The sequence below is a fragment of the Capronia coronata genome, assembly GCF_000585585.1.
Source record: "Capronia coronata CBS 617.96 chromosome Unknown acBCG-supercont1.4, whole genome shotgun sequence".
NCBI classification, from domain to species: Eukaryota; Fungi; Ascomycota; class Eurotiomycetes; order Chaetothyriales; family Herpotrichiellaceae; genus Capronia; species Capronia coronata.
In genome coordinates this window covers 2,828,456-2,846,016 of record NW_006912896.1, presented here as the reverse complement: position 1 = coordinate 2,846,016, position 17,561 = coordinate 2,828,456, and the positions used below count along the sequence as shown (strand labels likewise).

The window sequence follows — 17,561 nt, the reverse complement described above, 5'->3', positions numbered from 1 at the left end:
TGTCAAAGTCCCACAATCCAGTCTACAACGGGCTGCCCCGGCCTGCATATCACCCCAGTCTCCCCGCGCGGATGCAGACGCAAGCGTCGTGTGTGGAATGCAAAGATGTAGTACGGGGAGAGCATATTCCGGGCCCCTCTTCTTGCCGGTTGTCGCTGCTACTAACCCTGCGCTGGCGTTGAGCTGCTGTGCTTCTATGTCCGCTTGGATCGCGATCCTTGATGATTGGGCCGACGGACACTTGTTTCATGTCGCAGCTATATACAATGGTGAGATTCCCCCTGGCCATGCTTGAACTTGGCTTCTGCGTGCTCCAGTGGACGACCTTCCGTAGATTTCGTCGTTGGAATTGTGCGAGCATCATCACTAATCCGGTCTATCGACCAATATGGGTCCGACTGTTGTCCATTCCACCCTTCTTTTCGATGGCCAGACAGTCCATGAGAATGCGACAGTTGTGTTCGACTCGAATACAGGCAAAATCACCTCGGTGTCGACGGGCTCGAGCAACAACTTGCCTTCAGGAGCAACGGCTATTGATGGGAGCGCGCACACTCTCCTCCCAGGACTGATTGAATCTCATGCCCATGTTCATGGTTTGCACTTATCGCCAGGGGCCGACCAGTTCGATATTCTAAGGTCGCCACTAAGGAGTGGTGTCACCACTGTTTGCGACATGCACTCCGATCCAGCCACAGTGAACAAGTGGCGAGAGGAGATTGCAGCCGACCTTGCGAAAGCCAAAAGCTCTAATGGGACAGTCAGCCTTTCCGACCTGAAGAGCTCACTGTACGGGGCTACTATCGAAGGCGGGTGGCCGAAACCAATTGTCCTAGGCCATGATCCATCCGACGAGGTGAGCTTCTGCCCAGGGCCATGACTTGGAACATTCCTAATCAAGCTCAGCTGAAAGCGTTTGTTTCCACTTGGCCCAAAGTCACGGTGGAAAGTGCAGCGGAGTTCGTCAAGGATCACAAGGCCCAAGGAGCAGACTATATCAAACTGATGCAGGAAAACTGCTGTTCGCTGGCGCTGCCTACTGGAGAAATCCCGGTCGCCACGCTGGATTTACAGACTGCCGTCGTCGAAGCGGCACATGCTGCAGGGCTGCCCGTTGTGGGTCATGCCTTGAGCGTCGACATGACCGAGGTCATCCTCCAGGCCGGTGCGGATGGCCTGACACATACCTTCATTGACCAACCCCCGCCGCAAAGCATCATCGACCTCTACAAACAAACGGGAGCATTTGTGATTCCCACGCTGACAGTCTTGAGCAGTTTGACGGCCGAGCTACAGGAAACGAGGGAGAAGTTCGCGGAGATTGCCAGTCGGAGGAAGATTGTGGATGGCTTTACCAAGCAGAACATGGTTGAAACCATCAGCATGAAGGACCCGGCCGCCAAGTTGGAATACGCATTTCAGACCGTGGTCAAACTCAAGCAAGAAGGGATTGATGTTGTCGCTGGCACCGACGCCGTGGCAGGTCTGAAAGGAACAGCCATCGGCCCAAGTCTGTGGATGGAGCTGGAACTGTATGTCGAGAAGTGCGGCATGAGTATCCTGGAGGCATTGAATTGCGCGACAGCCTTGCCTGCAAAGCGGTTCGGGTTCGGGGATCGAGGAATCGTGGCTGCGGGTAAGAGAGCCGACCTGGTCCTTGTCAAAGGGAATGTCACAGAGAGCTTGCAAGCTCTGTGGGAAGGGGAGGGTATCGTTGGTGTCTGGAAAGAGGGCATCCGGGCTGCGTAGATTGAGAGTGCCCCGGGATGTTGCTGGTGTATCACCATGTTGCTCACGAATAGACAGGAAAGAGAGGATACGGTAACTGGCGCCCTTGTGAGCCTCTCGCCAGTAAGGCATCGAACTACTTTCATGTATCGAGACATGTAGAGACAGAGACCAGGTTGTGTGTCTATTCGTTTGATTCAGCAGGGCAGTGATCCTGTGATAGTACTCATGTACTAGTATACATACGTCTAGACACTTGTAGACATATTTGCCTGCACTTCAGGGCCTGTTGATTATTCTCTCTGTCCTACGTTCAATATACACCATCACTCTCACATCCATCTTGTCAACTGACATTATTGTTCTTGTCCAGCCTGAAAGGCCTTCCGAGAATACACCTGGAGACATGGTCCCTCCTCAACAGTCGCCTCACGTCGGTTCACGACCAACATGGTGAAATTGTCCGTGTTCGAGTCCGACGTGGTCTCCTCGGCGGCTGGCTCGATGCTCGATGCTCGGTTCTCAGCTCGACGAAAGACCTCTGTCTCCATAACGGCTGGCACCGATGAGCTATCTCATACCCACCGAAAAGAAATGGATCCTGTGTTTATCTGCCAATGGAGAAGACAAGTCACGCTATCTTAGGTACCTACCTATCTACCTACCTAGGTAAGAGGCCTCCCTAGCCGTCCAGCCGTCCAGCCGTCCAGCGGATCTGATCTAGACTGTTTGGAGAGAACCCCTGAGATTAGATTGCTGCTGCTGCTGTTGTTGTCTTCTCTATCTCCTACTAGTCTCCCGATCCCTTATCCGCGTACTAGTTTACCGTCGAGCACTGCTGTCCATCTATCACTTCCCTTCCATCGCAATATCAAGTCAAAGTTAAGATAGAAACATCCCAAGAACCAAGAAAGAAAGCGAATATCTACCGACAAGAAACCAGAAAATCATCAATCATGCTCGACCCGAAGGAAGAAGATCTAGAGAAACTCGCCGAGACGTGTCTCTCCACGGCCCGCCAGATCAAAGAATATCTCGCGGCCAACAACCAGCCGCCCTTGACGTTCGATGCGGATGGTCCTGCGTTCTTCCCGTCCGCGACGCCCGAGGTTCAACATGCTCGGCTCGACCTGCGTGCTGCTGCGATGAGACTGTATCATTTGGCATCCGGGCCGGACGAGGTCGTGAGCTGGCATGTTTATCATTGTGTATGTACCCTCTTTTTTCCCTTGAATCCATATATAGTGTCTGTGAGCGCATGGGTATGTGAGTGAGCTTCTATGCCAGATGACAAAAGAGAGAAAGATAGAAAGGAAGGTCTGTCTTTGACGACTCGGGACAAGAGACGTACGGTACTAAAACATGAGTGACTTGACTCAGCCACCGATCGATCCTCCCCTCCCGTGCCACAGTCACCTTTATATCTGTTTTTTCCTGGCGATGGAAATGGAAATTGAGATGAAATGGAAATGGAGATGTACAGCCACATTTCTGACCAGAACCAAAACAGGCCCACGACCTCAACGCCTTCCGCTACGTGCAGCACTACAACATCGCCTCCGCGGTCCCAACCACTTCCGGGGCCAGTATCAGCTACGGGGATCTCGCGCGCCAGCTCTCCCTCGACGCAAGCCAACTCCGCCAAATGCTGCGCCAGCTCATGACGATCCATGTCTTTCAAGAACCATCGCCCGGACAGGTCTCGCATACAGCATCCTCGCGACTCCTGACGCACTGGGGCGTCGGCGCATTCAATTCTTTCGTTGCAGAAGATACCTTTCCCGCCGTTGCGCGGCAGATCGAGGCTCTCGAGCGATGGGGACATGGTCGGCCTGAACCGAACCGCGCCGCGTTGAATTTGTTTTATGACACGGATCTGCCTATGTATGAGTACTATGAATGTGATGGTCAGGTAGAGACAGAACCAAACAAGGAGATTGATAGTACGAACAAGAGCAACAACAACAGCACCAGTACCAGTACCAGCATGAACAAACCCGACAACGACGACACCACCACCACCAACAAACCTACTCCCTCTGATACCATCACTCCCTCAACAACCACAACCTCTTCCTCCTCAACAACAACATCCCGTCGCGAAAGATTCAGTCGTCTAATGACCTACATGGCCAGCACACCAATCATGTCCAACGCCCACATCGCGCACGGCTTCGACTGGTCCTCCCTCCCCCCCGGCTCCACGGTCGTCGACATCGCCGGCAACGTCGGGCACAGCGCGATCCCAATCGCCCAAGCAAACGCAACCGCCAAGATCGTCGTGCAGGACCTGCCCAAGATCGTCGCTCGGGCCGTCGACCCCAGCACCAGCGTCATCCCGCCGGAGCTGCGGCCGCGCTTCACGTTCATGCCGCACGACTTCTACAGCCTGCAGCCCGTCAGGGGCGCCGCCGTGTACTTCCTCCGCATGATCCTGCATGACTACAGCGATCCGTATGCTATGAAGATTTTGAGGGCTGTGGTGCCGAGCATGGCGCCCGAGTCGCGCATTGTCATTATGGACCAGGTCATGCCGCCGGCTGTCGGGCTGGTTCCGGATCCCGTCGAGCGCATGATGCGCACCCAGGATCTGCAGATGATGATGTTGACGAATGCCAAGGAACGCGATGCTGGGGAGTGGGATGATTTGTTGCGTAAGGCTGGGGATGGGTTGGTTGAGGGGGTGTTTGGTCACTCTGGCCTTCAAGGCAAGAGGAAGAGATTGGGGATTATGAATATTCAGACTCCGCCTGGGAGTACGATGAGTTTGATCGAGGTGGGGTTTGTTGATGAAGGAGATGAAGAATGAATGATGAAGAGAAATGATGAAGAAGAAGATAAATGAAGAACGATGATGATCAAGATAAAGAGAAATGAACAGCGGTAGAGTAAAGGGAAGTGGAATAGTTGGGGAATAGTGACACAACGGAGAGGATGAGGATGAGGATGAGGTGTTTGATCACAAGACCATACGGAGCACGAGCACTGTAGACAAGAATTTGAAGCTGGCCCACGAGAAGTAAGAACAAGCCTCAGTCACAAACTCACGACGTGAGCAGAGGAGCGAAGATGGAAGGTATATTCCCCTGCACAGACACACTGCAAAGTGCTTTGACCTGATTAAAAGTTACATAGGGTATGCAAACCAGGAGCCATACCGATCATCATCATCCCTTCAGCCGTATTACTTTGCCCCTTCCGAGTCCATAAGACAAGATACCTTGGCTTCACAATGCTGTCAAGTCCATGACAGAACACTCAATTGAATTGGTCGGACAATGTTATGATGACTCGCTATAAGGACGGAATCATTGACGATTTCGGAACAGCATAATCCGCTCATTAGCCAGCCATGCTCGGTTTCTGTCCTGTTGGCTTTTCATGCAAACAACTCCTCAGGATCAGTGACCCAAACCAATTCTCTGCCTTGGACGGCCGCTTCTCTCGCAGCTTTGAGTCCTTCTTCGAACTCGCGGTCCCAGAACTCGATCGACTCCCGTACATCTCGCTCGGTCCAGGTCTTTCGGACAAGGTCGGCAATATAGTCGGATGCGATCCCGGCTTGTTCGTAGGTTTGTGGCTCCGGCCAAGAGAGACCATCCGCCCATTCATCATATTGGTGTTCTCGCTGATACTCGGTCATGCCATCATCGCCTACAACGGTATCATCCAGTTCGTCACGGCCAGGCCGTTTCGCCGGTTGTGCTGGAGTGTCCCGAGACGATGTATCCGGTGTACTGGCGTTCTTGAGAGAACTCGCGGCCGGCGTTGATGTTTCAAGCCGGGACTGCGTAAAGTCTCTTTCCGACTCTGGTGGGGAGGAGGATCGAGATCGTGCGTGTTCGCTGAGTGAGAGTAGCGATGACCGCGCTGGCTTGTACTTCTGAGCATCAGATCTGGCTTTGTTCAGGCGAATCTCGGCCGAGTCGTGTATCGAAGTACTGTCGGTATTGCCGGTGGAGGACGAGGCTTGACCGGGAAGCTCGGCATGAGACATGCGAGGTGTGCTGGGCGGAGGTGGGACTTGATCTTGTTCACGGTTCTGCTCGGGCTCGTTCGTGTCCTCTCCTTCTTCTTCATCGTCGTACTCATCGAGATCAGGAACTCGGAAATGACCGGGGGATGGGTTTGCGAGCGACGGACGCCAAAATTCATCGTTTGGATCGACAATGTCTTGGTCTAGTCGGAATTTGGGGGTTTCATTGTCCTTCGTGTTGCGCAAAGTTGCCGGGGAATGTATGCTGCTCACATCGAACGCGGAAATGGTCGACTCCGAAGCCTCGGAAGGATCCGAAAACATACTGCCGTGATATTCTCCCGAATATCCATACTGTCCATAGACATGTTTGACTGAAGTGTTGGGGTCGATGCGCACTGACTTTACGGATCGTCCAAGTGTACCGAACAGGCTACCGTTCTGCCGCATGGCTGATCGAAGGGGGGTCTGCGCAATGGACCTATCCCTTGGGGTGGATGGCAGCGCTTCTTCAATCCCGTCCACTTCGGCTTCTACGTCAAGGTAGTTGTCATCAATGCCGAATCCGCCTGCGGCAGGTCCGGGAATCTCGCCGTCGACCGACGCCAACTTGCGTTTGTTTGTTCCTGTTGTCCCGACTGGGTTGAAGTCCGCCTCGCCGGCTTCTGAATCGGGGTGCTCGGTCATTTCACGGCCTGCAATAGTCTTGGCGAATCGACGGCGCTTGAAGTACTCGCGGTTGTAGAGATGGTTGTCAAGGGGTTCGGGGTCTGGAGTCGGACTGTCAGGTTCGCTGTGTTGGGATGGAGGAGTATTAGGTCCATTTGATTCCACCGCCTCTTGTTCAATATTGCCATTCGTCTCTTCACTCGGACTGCCTCGTTCCTGTTGCCTGGGCGTCTCTGCACCTGGAGTACTCTTGAAAAATCCAAAAAGCTTCCTCACACTGCCAAAAAGACTGCCTTGCTGCACTTGCGTGTTAGATGTAGGTGCAGGTGTAGGCGTCTCTGGCTGGCTGGCTTTTTCTTCTCTCGGTCTCGGCGGCCGTCTCGGAGACGATCGTCTGCCCGTAGGTTCGAGGGATCGCTCGAAGAATGGGGATTCATGTCGGGTCGTTGTTTTCGCAGGCGCGGAGGTCAAGAGACTTCGATTTCGGCTGGCAGAGAAAAGGAACTTAGGGGTCTCGGCTTTTCGTATGCGCTTCGACGATGTGTCCGGGGCACTCTCGTCTTCTTCGCGGCGACGCTTTTCGCCCACAGTCTCTGGGTAGCTTGTTAGTTTCACATCCGTTTGCGTAGAAGCATCGTGATATAAGTTGGTTTGAGTGGCTGCGTGCTCGTACTTGGGGATAACAATGGGCACAGAAACGGATGCATTTCGACGTGCCGGGGGTGCACGCCGACGGGGAGCGGCCACGGGTCTTCGCTCACGTTTTGGGGGATCCAGATGCGACGCGCCCTCGGATCGGGCACCCGATCTACGGGTTTGGACCATGGCGGCAGCGGAGGAGAGGAGGAAAGGCAGCGCAGGGTGATGTGCTGTGGTGGACAGTCTTGTTTGTTCTTGTTTTTTAATGAGACAGTGAAATGATCGGAGTTGAAGTGACGGGTCGGAATTCAAAAGTCCATTACCGGATTGGGATTAGTAGGTATGTGCTTGGCGCGGAGAGTTCGACTCCGAGTTCAATGAAGCATGAAGCATGAAGTTGTAGTATCCTTATTGTCCACAATAGCAAGGCGCAATCTGTCACTCACCTGTACCATTGCTACCGATCTAACGTGCTTAGGTCTGCTGGAACTCTCATTGCGGTCTGTTGAAACGCGAGTGCCACATCGAAGACTCCTCGTACCAAGACAATCAATTGTCGGTGTTCCCTATGGCAGTCTGTTATTGCTAGATGGCCCCAATGAATGGCGCCTCCCTCCACGTCGAGAATCTTCCTGCCTTATAGTTCCAAGCCTGCAAGGAAGAAGGACCTCGCAGAAGTGAAGCATCCTCTGGTGATATGCTGTTGAAGATACACGATTGGAGGTTCCAGGGAAGGAGGCATTGCTCATCGAGTTGTAGGAGCGGTGTTATGGGTTATGAAGATGAAATGCTTCTCGTTTGAATGTCTGAGATCTCCAACAGTCAGCATCTATCCTACAGTTATGAGCCAACGAAACGGCCTCGCAGACGCGCACAGGAGGGACTCGGAGTTGAGGACACTTCCAGCCTCCTCCTCCTAGACATGCTTTCACTGTTGTTTGCCCAATTCAACTGAAGGTGGGTTGACAAATACAGGGACGGGGCCCCAGCAAACCCGTGGACCTTTTTCGTCAAACGCAGTACGGAAGACTGATCAGGGCACGATGCAGCCTTCGATTACGAACCAGATGTGATTCTACATTTAACGATCGCAGCAGTCAGGCGTGCTTCAACAGGCTTGACCTCTCTGCACTGCACAGTGAACTACTAGTAGTAGGTAGATACCTGCAACGGGCGCAGACGCCTCGGAGGGATGGTTGCGTGGACTGATTTCGTCATGCCTGCTTTATCTCTGTGGTGCTGTGAGTTGAGGAAGGTACGATGTACATCTGTGATGGGTATATTAATGTCTTCACCTCAGCTCCAGTTCTGCTCAGCTCACAATCTTCAATCTTCTCCGACAAACTCCTTGAAAGCCTCGACGAAACTCTCCATCGTCCTTGACTCTTCTGCTTTGCAGCCTCCCTCACATTTGCATCAAGATGTCTGACTTTCCCCCCGTCGACGACCTTCTCGCAGACCTCAAAAAGGACACCCACAATGTGGCCCGCAGCCATGCTTCTGAGGCCACCAAAACTCATACTCAAGGTGATTCTTTTCTTTTGCATGTCTCCAAGCTTGTCAGCTAATTTGGCGTAGGCGCCATGGGCAAACTCGCCACGGCAATCGCCCAGCATGAAGGGGCCGAGAACCTTCAAAGCGCCAGCAATAACAAAATCGCACAAATTCCCATGACCGATGGACCTGTCGACAAGCAAGCCATTCAGGAGCGCCTGGACGCACAAGCCGAAGCAATCTTGCCATCATCTGGTGAACCAATTCCAAGAGGAAGCGAGGCAAGTCGCTTGCAGAGCGCTGCCGACCAATACCGGCTCGCTCAGGAGGGAAAGTAGGTGTTGTAGGCGTCCAGAGGTCAATTGTGAAAACCACAGGGCATGGCAAAATGAAAGTGAGAAACAGTGGTAACCAGCATCACTATATCAAGGTTTTATGAAGGGAGAGGAGTGTTGTCAATCCTGCAGAGGAATGACTTGAGAGCGCTACTCAGATGAGCTGGTTAACTCTGGCACCATGCGGTGCTCATAGCCTCATATCGCATACTCCACGGCAATTTTACTCGGAAGCTGTAGACATCTCCTTCGCTCTCGCTTTCCCAGTAGGGGAAAGAAATTCTACTTGTTATCCTTGTCAAAATGGAGCCTTGGCAAAGTACGGGCTGGCCTCTCAGTTGGCCCAGTGAAAAGTCCGGGCGCCGTGCGATCCTATATGAGGTTGTCGGCCAGGAACAGCTATGATGTGGGAGTCGACCAGATGTGGTCAGACAAGGCTGGCGGGGAAAAGGGGGGAAAGGAGGGAAAGGGGCTTGTCAGGCGGCATCGGTTCCGCAGCCATATGTTAAGCCCTATATCTAGTTTACCCATCTTCCTCACCAAAAACATAGAGAAAACGTTCTATTTAGATAAGGAAGTGTCGACACGTTGTTAATCAGGATTCTGATTATATTGGTATGGCTATCTTGACAATGGACATTGAAGCGCTCTTCTCGATGGTCAATCTGAAATAACACCAACCTACTTAGTGTTGAAGAAGTTGTCAACAGTATGTAGACTATGAATCTGATCCTAAAGAGCGTCACCTCGTCACTTAGCACCACCATTACCTCTTCCCAAATGATCACGCTTTTCCCATGGTCATTGCAGACCCATTGACAGGACAACCCCAACCAAACTCCCAACTAGATTGTTCTCTGTTCTCCATCGTCACCAGCAAGATTCGACCTCGTTGCATTGGGCAAACACAACAGGACGAGCAGAGTGCAGACATGACATGACATCTAAGCACAAGCCCCGACACATTCTTCACCTAGAAGGCAGGCCCCGATGCAGCAGCGGCAACTACCACCACACGAGTCAAAGCCCAATGGACAGACATCGGAATCATCAGCGGTGTGCGAGTCCGCCGTAAGCTGTTTGAGCTGCTCGACTTGGAACTTGTAGAGATCGCCCTGTCATGGAGTTCAGCACGCTCTGCCATTGCCAAACAGGCTTTTTGTCAGTCAGCGGGATTGCAGTCTCGACTTACGCGGACAGCTTGGAGAACAAGCGAATTCGGCGCGAGAGTCAGATATTCGACGTACGGAGGGTCGATCTCGATCTCGCCATCGGCATAATCCTCCACCAAAGAATTCTTGCACACGGTTTGTTGAACAAAGGTTTTGACGAGTGCGCTGGCTTTGCCGAGATAGTTGACGCAGCCACACAGCTGTACGGGCTGTTAGAGAGAACGATCGGAAAACTACACATCCTCGAACAGGGAGTCAGGAGGCAGGAGGCAGGTGGCAGGGCCTTACGTCGTCCTTTGAAGCACATCTGAGCACCTCCTCCTTCTTGTTCTTGGCCACTGCCGTAACCAAACAAATGGCCGATTTGGCAATGGTGGCGGCGCATCGAAGCGGCCCAGGGCCGAATTGCTCGTCGACCTCATAGAATGCGTTGGCAAAGCGAGGGCCGGCTGGGCAACATGATCAGTGAAAATAGAAGAAGCGGTGCCGATGGACACGTTACCGGCACGGATGAGTCCTTCTTCTGCAGCTTCGTTGAGAATGCCTGTTCTCGCCTTATCAGACAACGGGACCAGTTGCAGGGCATTGTCCTTTTTCCAGCCTGGCTCGGCTTTTGGTTTCAAGCCCTGACATGATAGAGGCGCCTGATATGGCGATGCAAGCACTGAAGTCGATAATGCTAAGGTGATGATAACCGTGAAGAAATGCATGTTGGGCAGCTTGTCTGACCGTAATTGCTGAGTTCAAAATCAACTCTCACGAGGCAGATGAAAGAGAGGATGAACACTTGAGATGGGGAGTTGGAGAGAACAAGAATTTATACCAGTCTCGCGCCTTGCTCTACATTCGCAGGCCTTCGCCATTACCTGCTGTTATGTTCAAGAATGGAATGAGGCATACCCCGCTCGTGAAGTTCAGCTCCAGCATTTCGACGGCAGACGAGGATCTGCGATTGTCCATAAGGTTGTTGATGGTCTGGACAACGGCGACTTGGAGGGTGAATGTAGATAACAGCGCCACAATCACTCAGAGTGGTCCTATGCACAGGCTTCGTTTCGTGCTCAGCAGAGTAGGGCCGTGCCTAAAGCCAGCTGAAGGTAACAAACCCACTCCTATGGCTGACCGTCTATTGGGTCGTGGACAGTGAGCATGCTGATCACTCATTCAGTCAGCAGCAGGCCAATGACAACTGTACGTGGACAGTTTGCGGAGCTGAGAATTGCAATCGTTCAGACCAGGGTTGCAAATTCAGGCATGGATCACTGGTTCTGCCAAAGCAACTGAGCAAGCAGATAGCGACGGGAGTTCATTCTGGCCGCTTGGACGACGGCATCGACGACAGCAGGAACCAGTAATGGCCTGATTATAGGGGGTGTTGGATCATTCGAACAGCTCGATGCTGTGTCACAATAAACCATCGGCCACAGTATTCAAAGGGCCCAATGGCGAACAGGTCCTGAGCCAGCAGACCCTGAAGCCTGACGGGACCGAGACCACGTACACACTATCCACGGAGTGTGTGGACGTAAATAGACGTGGACACTAGGACATGGCCCGAAGCCGGGGTTCGCATTGCAATGAATGCTCACAGGTTAACCGGCTCGAGCTGACTGTCAAGAAGCTTGATAAGCTTACCTCCCCAGCAGAAATGAAGACTGAGTTCTTCCTGTAGAGTCACCAGCGTCGACACGAGACGTTAAGCTTCCAGCGATGAACCCAGCATTTCCCTCTCATTAGATTGGGGAGGCGCTCGAACTCGGAGATTCACGAGTTCCCCAGAAGAGAAGCAGGTATAATAATCCTTTCCCATTGAGAACGCCATCGCCGCAATCGATCAGCTGGCCTCAAAGAGCAAACTGCAGAGGCAGGAAAGAAGGCTGGAGCCAAAGGGTCAGGACAGCTTGGCCATGTCCAGGAAAGGGCAGAGAGTCAAGCCACCATCAAGCAAGCACGGCGCTGGCACGGCACAGAGTCTGGGGAAATCAGTAGGAACCTTGTTGTATCCAAACTTGTCCACCACGGAATGAGCTTTGGGCAGTAAAATGCAGATCACGTTCCAGCTCAAGGGTTTCCTGTTGGATTTGCGTGCCTGAACCTGTACAAACCCTTGCCTACCTGATGCATGAGGGGGCAAAACAGTGTTATATCCAACCAACATTGAATATCAATGAGAATTTCCAGGACGGGCATGATGAGGCTTGAATCTAGACCTTCCCATGCAGGACAACGCTGCATTTCAGCTGAACCAATTTATATCAGTGGATCAAGCGGGGAAAAGACGCCACGAACTCTGCAATGGCGGCCCAGTGGAAAGAGAATACACAACGGTACACCTCCATTAAACCGTGCTGACAGACTTGCCATGGGAGATCGTCAATGGTCACTGAGCTGCGTCCAAGTCGACTTGATAGACTGACTGCCCGCGGAGCCAACAGCCCGGTACGGAATGATAGACAGAGCAGATCGGCTTTGGTGGTCATGAGGCCAGAGCATAGTAGTATCGATGCAATTCCAATCCATAGCTAGCCTCGAAAACATGGTAGCAAGTGTTCATGCAACGGACACATGTCTGGATGGACGTGTGTTGAATGTTGATCTGGAGGATGGATGGATCAAGCCTTCGTAGTCTTGTTAAAGCGGCGGAAGAAAGTGTCCAGGCACGTGACGCCAAGAGACACTTTCAGTTCCGGTCAATCGCCAATGAACTTCTACTTGAAGTTGAAGCTCGAATCGCAGTCTCATTGAATCTCATCAATCCAAGAGCAGTACACATCTAGTGTGCTGCAAAGAGAGGCCAGCTGACAATGGAACACATATGCGCAAGATGCGCGAGGCTCAGTCTCAAGTCAGGCTCCAGGAGCACCTCACTTCCCTTGCTCGGCAACACGAGAGGATTGTCGACTACAAGGATCCTCTTTGCTGAAGGTAAACTAATCTTGCTTGTCCATACCACTGTTAATGGCAACTAAGTTGATTGTTTTCAGGTGACCAAAAGCCTTCGGCGGCCGGTCCTCGTGCAGGACCTACGTCTGGCAAACCCTCCACCGCGGAGCCAACATTTACGATTCGAAGAACCACAGGCCGATCTGGGCCTCCGGGAGCTGGAGCCGGAGCCGGAGCCGGAGCCGGTGCTCGACGACCTCAGCCGCCTGGACCGATCCTCCGCCGAACAGGCCCTCCACGTGCGCAGAATGCGGGCGGACCCAGCAGCAGCAGCAGCAGCAGCAGCCGTGGTAGTGGTGCAGGAGGCAGCTCGCCGGCAGCGCCAGGACAACTCCTCCGCCGAACAGGACCACCTCGCTCCAACCCATCAGGATATGGCGCAAGGAGAGGAGGATTCCCGCAAGGAGCTGGAGCCGGAGCTGGAGCAGGGGTTGGCAGACCAGGTCCGCGAAACACACAGCAGCCACATCACCGACAAGGAGCAGCAGCCGGAGGAGCACGAGGAGGCCAACAAGCTAGTCCTCACCACCGCACTGACCGCCGGGTCCGCCGCGCCGAGAAGCGCGTCGTGACGGACGCCGCCGAGGAGGAAGACGACGACGTGGACATCGAGGCCCAAGTGGAAGAATACATCAAAGCGAACATCGACGCTCCCGTCAACCCGACGGAAGAAATCGCCCATGTGCCAGGCCAAGAAATCTCGATCGAGACCCTGCGCGCCGACTGGCCCAACACGCCGCTCTCCGGCACGGGCTTGACCGAGTCCGTCCAGCAGCGCATCGAGTGGCTCGCGCACCGCCTCCCGCACGGCTACCAGACGCCCATGCAGCTCGCGGAGCGCTATTACAAGGGCTACCTGACGCGCTTCGAGTCCGAGGAGGAGAAGCAGCAGGTTTTGGCTCTCGCTGCCGAAATCGCCCGCAAGCACGCCGACGAGGTCACGGAGAAGAAGAACGTCGAGGCCCAGCCGCGGGACATGTCGTTTGATGATGTCGCTTCGAGGTCTAAAGAGCGCGTGGCCCTCGCCGAGGCCTTCGTCAAGGGCAAGTACCCCGACATCCAGAAGCAGAAAATGCCCTTTTTGGACCAGGTCGTCAGGAACCTGAACAATAATCAGACCTACAATGCCATGCAGGCCGAACAGTTCATGCAGGCTGTGCAGAAGTTGATTCCTACCCAAGGTGGTCGCTCTCAGAAGGGAGCCTAAAGAGGATTTGGGGTGAGGACTCAGAGTGCGGACTTGGGATTGAAAATTGCACCTGGGTTGTGGAACATAGAAGGCTTTCTGCCGTGTTATACTTATACCAAACATTCAGATACAGTTCGTCCAAGTACTGCGGAAGATACAGTGGCAGCCTGATCCCTAGACACCCCATGCAGGCGCTCGCAGAGAGGAGCCTGAAGACCCTTCTGATTCGTACATTGAGACTATGGTGTCGGAAATAAAGCGAATCATTTTTCTCTTTCTCTTTCTCTTCCTTTTCTTTTATGGTCCATCCAACCAATAGAGGACCTTCAGAAATGAAATTTGAAGACGGGCAAGGAGTCGATCTCCTGCCCGGAAGGGTGCGTGAGGAAGGGAGTCTAGAACCACCCCCAAGTCAGTTGGACATTAAACTTACAAGGCCTCTATTGTCCCCTTATACCAATGCTCAGGGGGAACATATGCGGACGGCGGAGTGGTGGCTAGAACCAGAGAGAGCGCTCGCAGCAAGGGTTCTATATGTGTGTAAACATCTGAACAAGATGGCTAGCTGGATCGGGGATCACGACGAGCCTTTTTGTATATGCCCCAACTACTAGGAACAAACTGTGTACCAAGATCCATGCTCTATACGAAACACCATATCCGCCCTGCACTTCAATGGATGATATACTTCCAATGCCCACATACTGTAGCCCCTCCATTCCCAAACGAATGCTTCTGGCTACCGGCAAACACCACTGCGAATCCTCCCCTTTGTAGACCATGCGGGTATATACAGAACAGTTCAGGCCCGTCCGACCCAGTCTGTCTTTGCGAAGTTGTCGATCCCGCCATATCTCTTTAAGAGCCAAGTTCATTCTCGCGTACTCGTAGGCGGGCCCGGTACCTCTCCTTCCATCGTTACTCCCGGCTTCCGCAACGTCTCACCAGTGAGCACGTCGCGACAGAGCGGACAACCAGGATTTCCCATTTCGACCAACCACTTGACCAAACACCACCTGTGGAACTGATGGTCGCAGGGCAGATGATACACCCACTCCGCCGTCCCGATTGGATCAATCTGGCATATCGCACAGTCATGGCCCACCACCTCGACTTCTCTTCCTTCATACTGAGCCGGTATGAACTGCCTGATCGGACAAGACCCTAAGAAATCTTCTTCGTGTTCGAAAATGCACGCCTCCTGCACCTCCAGAAAGCGATATTGCTCCAAGAGGAATAGAAGAAGGAGGTACATGGCAGGCAGTCCGTTCTTGTCCACCACGCACACGATGCGCAGGACATGCAACTAGATGGTCCACGTCACTAGAGTGGCGGTGGGAAGGATCTCGTGGGTCACGGTGTCGGCGTGCTTGAACTGAGCTTTGATGCGGGAGACTTTGATCACATTGATTGCCGTGTGGCTGTGGAGTCGGCCCATGTCGACCAGGGCGAGAGCGCTGAGGACAGGCGCAATGTTGAGGAATTTCAGGGAGAGTTGGGCCTCCACATCGAGCCTGTCGTCTGCTGCAGATGGCATTGCCAGCTTCTCGCAGATGGCCTCGAATTTGGTGCACAAGGCTAGGACACTGAAGGCAACGATATATTCTTCGACATTGTCAATGTGGGCCGTGATGCCTGGCGCCACACACAGCTGTCGGATGGAGGGATCGTTGTGCTCGAGAGGTAGAATTCCCATTTTGCGGCTGTCTGTATGTTGCCGTTGAGGATGGAAATAGAACGCTGTGGGGAAGAACAAAGCTTGTAGTCAAAAGTTACTAAAAGAGCGTAAATGGCGAGAAGTACTGGTAGCGTATGCTGAGTATGTATAACGAGAGTGACTGGCGAACGAATGATAGAATGGATGACAAGAGAATGGGAATGGGAATGGGAATGAGAATGAGAATGAGAATGAGAAGAAGATTGGAACAACAGTATTCGATCACCCACTGCAGGTCAAACCGAGGCAAGAGTGTCTTTGGATGAACAGGGTGCTTGCACTCAGTTGAAGTAAGAAGGAAAAAAGGAAAGAACAATGGCATAATGCTGCTGGTGATTATGACTGTGTCTCTGTCACAACCTGATGCTTCTCTCCCACCCACAGCCTATAGCCTAGCCAAGTTCGCAAAACACCTGCTTTCGCTCGAGCGATTCGTACCACCTCTATGCCACTCCTCCCACACTAGTGCTTTTTCTTTTGCTTTCGCTTCTGCTTCTTGTTCTTAGTCTTGCTCTTCGTAGTTGCTTCGCCCGGCGCCGCTTCCGTTTGGTTGAGGTCAATAATTTGCTCGGGGGAGGAAGGACAGCGAGTCTGGTCGTCAACGGCGTTGCTCGCACAGGAAACATGTAAACAGTGTGGTTTGGTACAGGACATGTACATCGCGGGATCCTGTGGAGTTGTTGAGTCGTAACAAAGCACGCAGACGGCTCTTTCCTCAGGGGGAGAGGTTTCCTCAATCAACTCGGCGAGCTTTAGTTGAGGTTTGCCGGTTGTCCGGACTCTCAGAGAAGACATTGAGCTCCAGAAATTGGCTAGTATGTTCCAAGGCCATTTAATCGTGTTTGAACAGGTCGACACGACCCGGTGTGTCCAGGGCGTCCAGGTTCGAGTAAGGCGATTCACTGTGAGGAGATTAGCTCCTCGTTGCTTCAGATGCCGGTTGTTGACTGACGCGCACGAGGCCGCTCGGGGAGTAGATGTCGACAGTCAATGCGTTGCCCAGTTCCTCGGGAAAGAGCCCACGTCACGAACACGAGGAAAGCGAAGTACGTGTACTCCCCTACTCTTGCAACGTCTCGTCGTCCGTGTTCGCGTATATACCCGGCCACTTTCCTCCCGACAACGAATGAGATGAGGAAAAGGCTGCAGAGGGTATTGACGACAATGACATGGGCAGGTAAAATCATGTTGAGGAAGATGAGGAAAACACCAGGACAGAGACTGAAGAGATCCATCTTGAATATGAAGCCTTGATCTGAGTAATAAGTGTGGTATCCGACAAAAGAATGCAGACGCGAAATGAAAATAGACACCTCGTCGAGGCATTGAATGACGGGCTACCAGTACACAGTGCGGTTAGTAGAATCTGGCATATAGGCGCAGCTGCCGTCTCTAGCAGGACGCGGCTTGACAGGAGCTGCTGCTGCGTGAGCCGCATCTTCGTGGGCAGGCGACATCATAGCGGCTGAAAAGGCACAACAACACCACAATCAACTCATTATACGTGTTGTTGTTGGTGTTGCAATGTTGAGAAAGAAAGAAGAATAGAGGAGGATGAGGAAAAGGAGGACTGTTGTACAGAGTTGATGTCGTTGTCGTCTCCTTATCGTTATCGCTCTTCACGTGACATGAACTCTATTGTCGGATCACGTGTCTGTTGATTGACCGATGACGAAATGCTGCTTAGTCAGTCCCTACG

The 17,561-nt window shown here is 52.8% G+C and overlaps 8 protein-coding genes across 8 annotated transcripts; 4 read left to right on the top strand and 4 right to left on the bottom strand.

Annotated features, from left to right (window-relative positions):
* Positions 1-388: 388 nt before the first annotated feature.
* A1O1_05554 (uncharacterized protein) lies at positions 389-1,749 on the top strand (the record flags this gene model as incomplete). Its single annotated transcript, XM_007726440.1, has 2 exons — positions 389-856; positions 907-1,749. The coding sequence occupies 2 exons, from the start codon at positions 389-391 to the stop codon at positions 1,747-1,749; spliced, it is 1,311 nt and encodes a 436-aa protein (XP_007724630.1).
* A 935-nt stretch (positions 1,750-2,684) lies between these two features.
* A1O1_05553 (uncharacterized protein) lies at positions 2,685-4,537 on the top strand (the record flags this gene model as incomplete). The annotated part of the gene is made up of 2 exons (XM_007726439.1): positions 2,685-2,936; positions 3,239-4,537. 2 exons carry the CDS (start codon positions 2,685-2,687, stop codon positions 4,535-4,537), a joined length of 1,551 nt encoding a protein of 516 aa, XP_007724629.1.
* A 570-nt stretch (positions 4,538-5,107) lies between these two features.
* A1O1_05552 (uncharacterized protein) lies at positions 5,108-7,198 on the bottom strand (the record flags this gene model as incomplete). Its single annotated transcript, XM_007726438.1, has 1 exon — positions 5,108-7,198. The coding sequence occupies one exon, from the start codon at positions 7,196-7,198 to the stop codon at positions 5,108-5,110; it is 2,091 nt and encodes a 696-aa protein (XP_007724628.1).
* A 1,235-nt stretch (positions 7,199-8,433) lies between these two features.
* A1O1_05551 (uncharacterized protein) lies at positions 8,434-8,844 on the top strand (the record flags this gene model as incomplete). Its single annotated transcript, XM_007726437.1, has 2 exons — positions 8,434-8,539; positions 8,591-8,844. The coding sequence occupies 2 exons, from the start codon at positions 8,434-8,436 to the stop codon at positions 8,842-8,844; spliced, it is 360 nt and encodes a 119-aa protein (XP_007724627.1).
* Positions 8,845-12,817: 3,973 nt separating this feature from the next.
* On the top strand, positions 12,818-14,163 carry A1O1_05550 (uncharacterized protein; the record flags this gene model as incomplete). Its single annotated transcript, XM_007726436.1, has 2 exons — positions 12,818-12,938; positions 12,998-14,163. The coding sequence occupies 2 exons, from the start codon at positions 12,818-12,820 to the stop codon at positions 14,161-14,163; spliced, it is 1,287 nt and encodes a 428-aa protein (XP_007724626.1).
* A 1,288-nt stretch (positions 14,164-15,451) lies between these two features.
* Positions 15,452-15,841, bottom strand: A1O1_05549 (uncharacterized protein; the record flags this gene model as incomplete). Its single annotated transcript, XM_007726435.1, has 1 exon — positions 15,452-15,841. The coding sequence occupies one exon, from the start codon at positions 15,839-15,841 to the stop codon at positions 15,452-15,454; it is 390 nt and encodes a 129-aa protein (XP_007724625.1).
* A 483-nt stretch (positions 15,842-16,324) lies between these two features.
* A1O1_05548 (uncharacterized protein) lies at positions 16,325-16,657 on the bottom strand (the record flags this gene model as incomplete). Its single annotated transcript, XM_007726434.1, has 1 exon — positions 16,325-16,657. One exon carries the CDS (start codon positions 16,655-16,657, stop codon positions 16,325-16,327), a length of 333 nt encoding a protein of 110 aa, XP_007724624.1.
* Positions 16,658-16,821: 164 nt separating this feature from the next.
* On the bottom strand, positions 16,822-17,097 carry A1O1_05547 (uncharacterized protein; the record flags this gene model as incomplete). Its single annotated transcript, XM_007726433.1, has 1 exon — positions 16,822-17,097. A coding segment is annotated over one exon (276 nt), but the record flags the coding sequence as incomplete, so codon positions are not given.
* Positions 17,098-17,561: the final 464 nt, after the last annotated feature.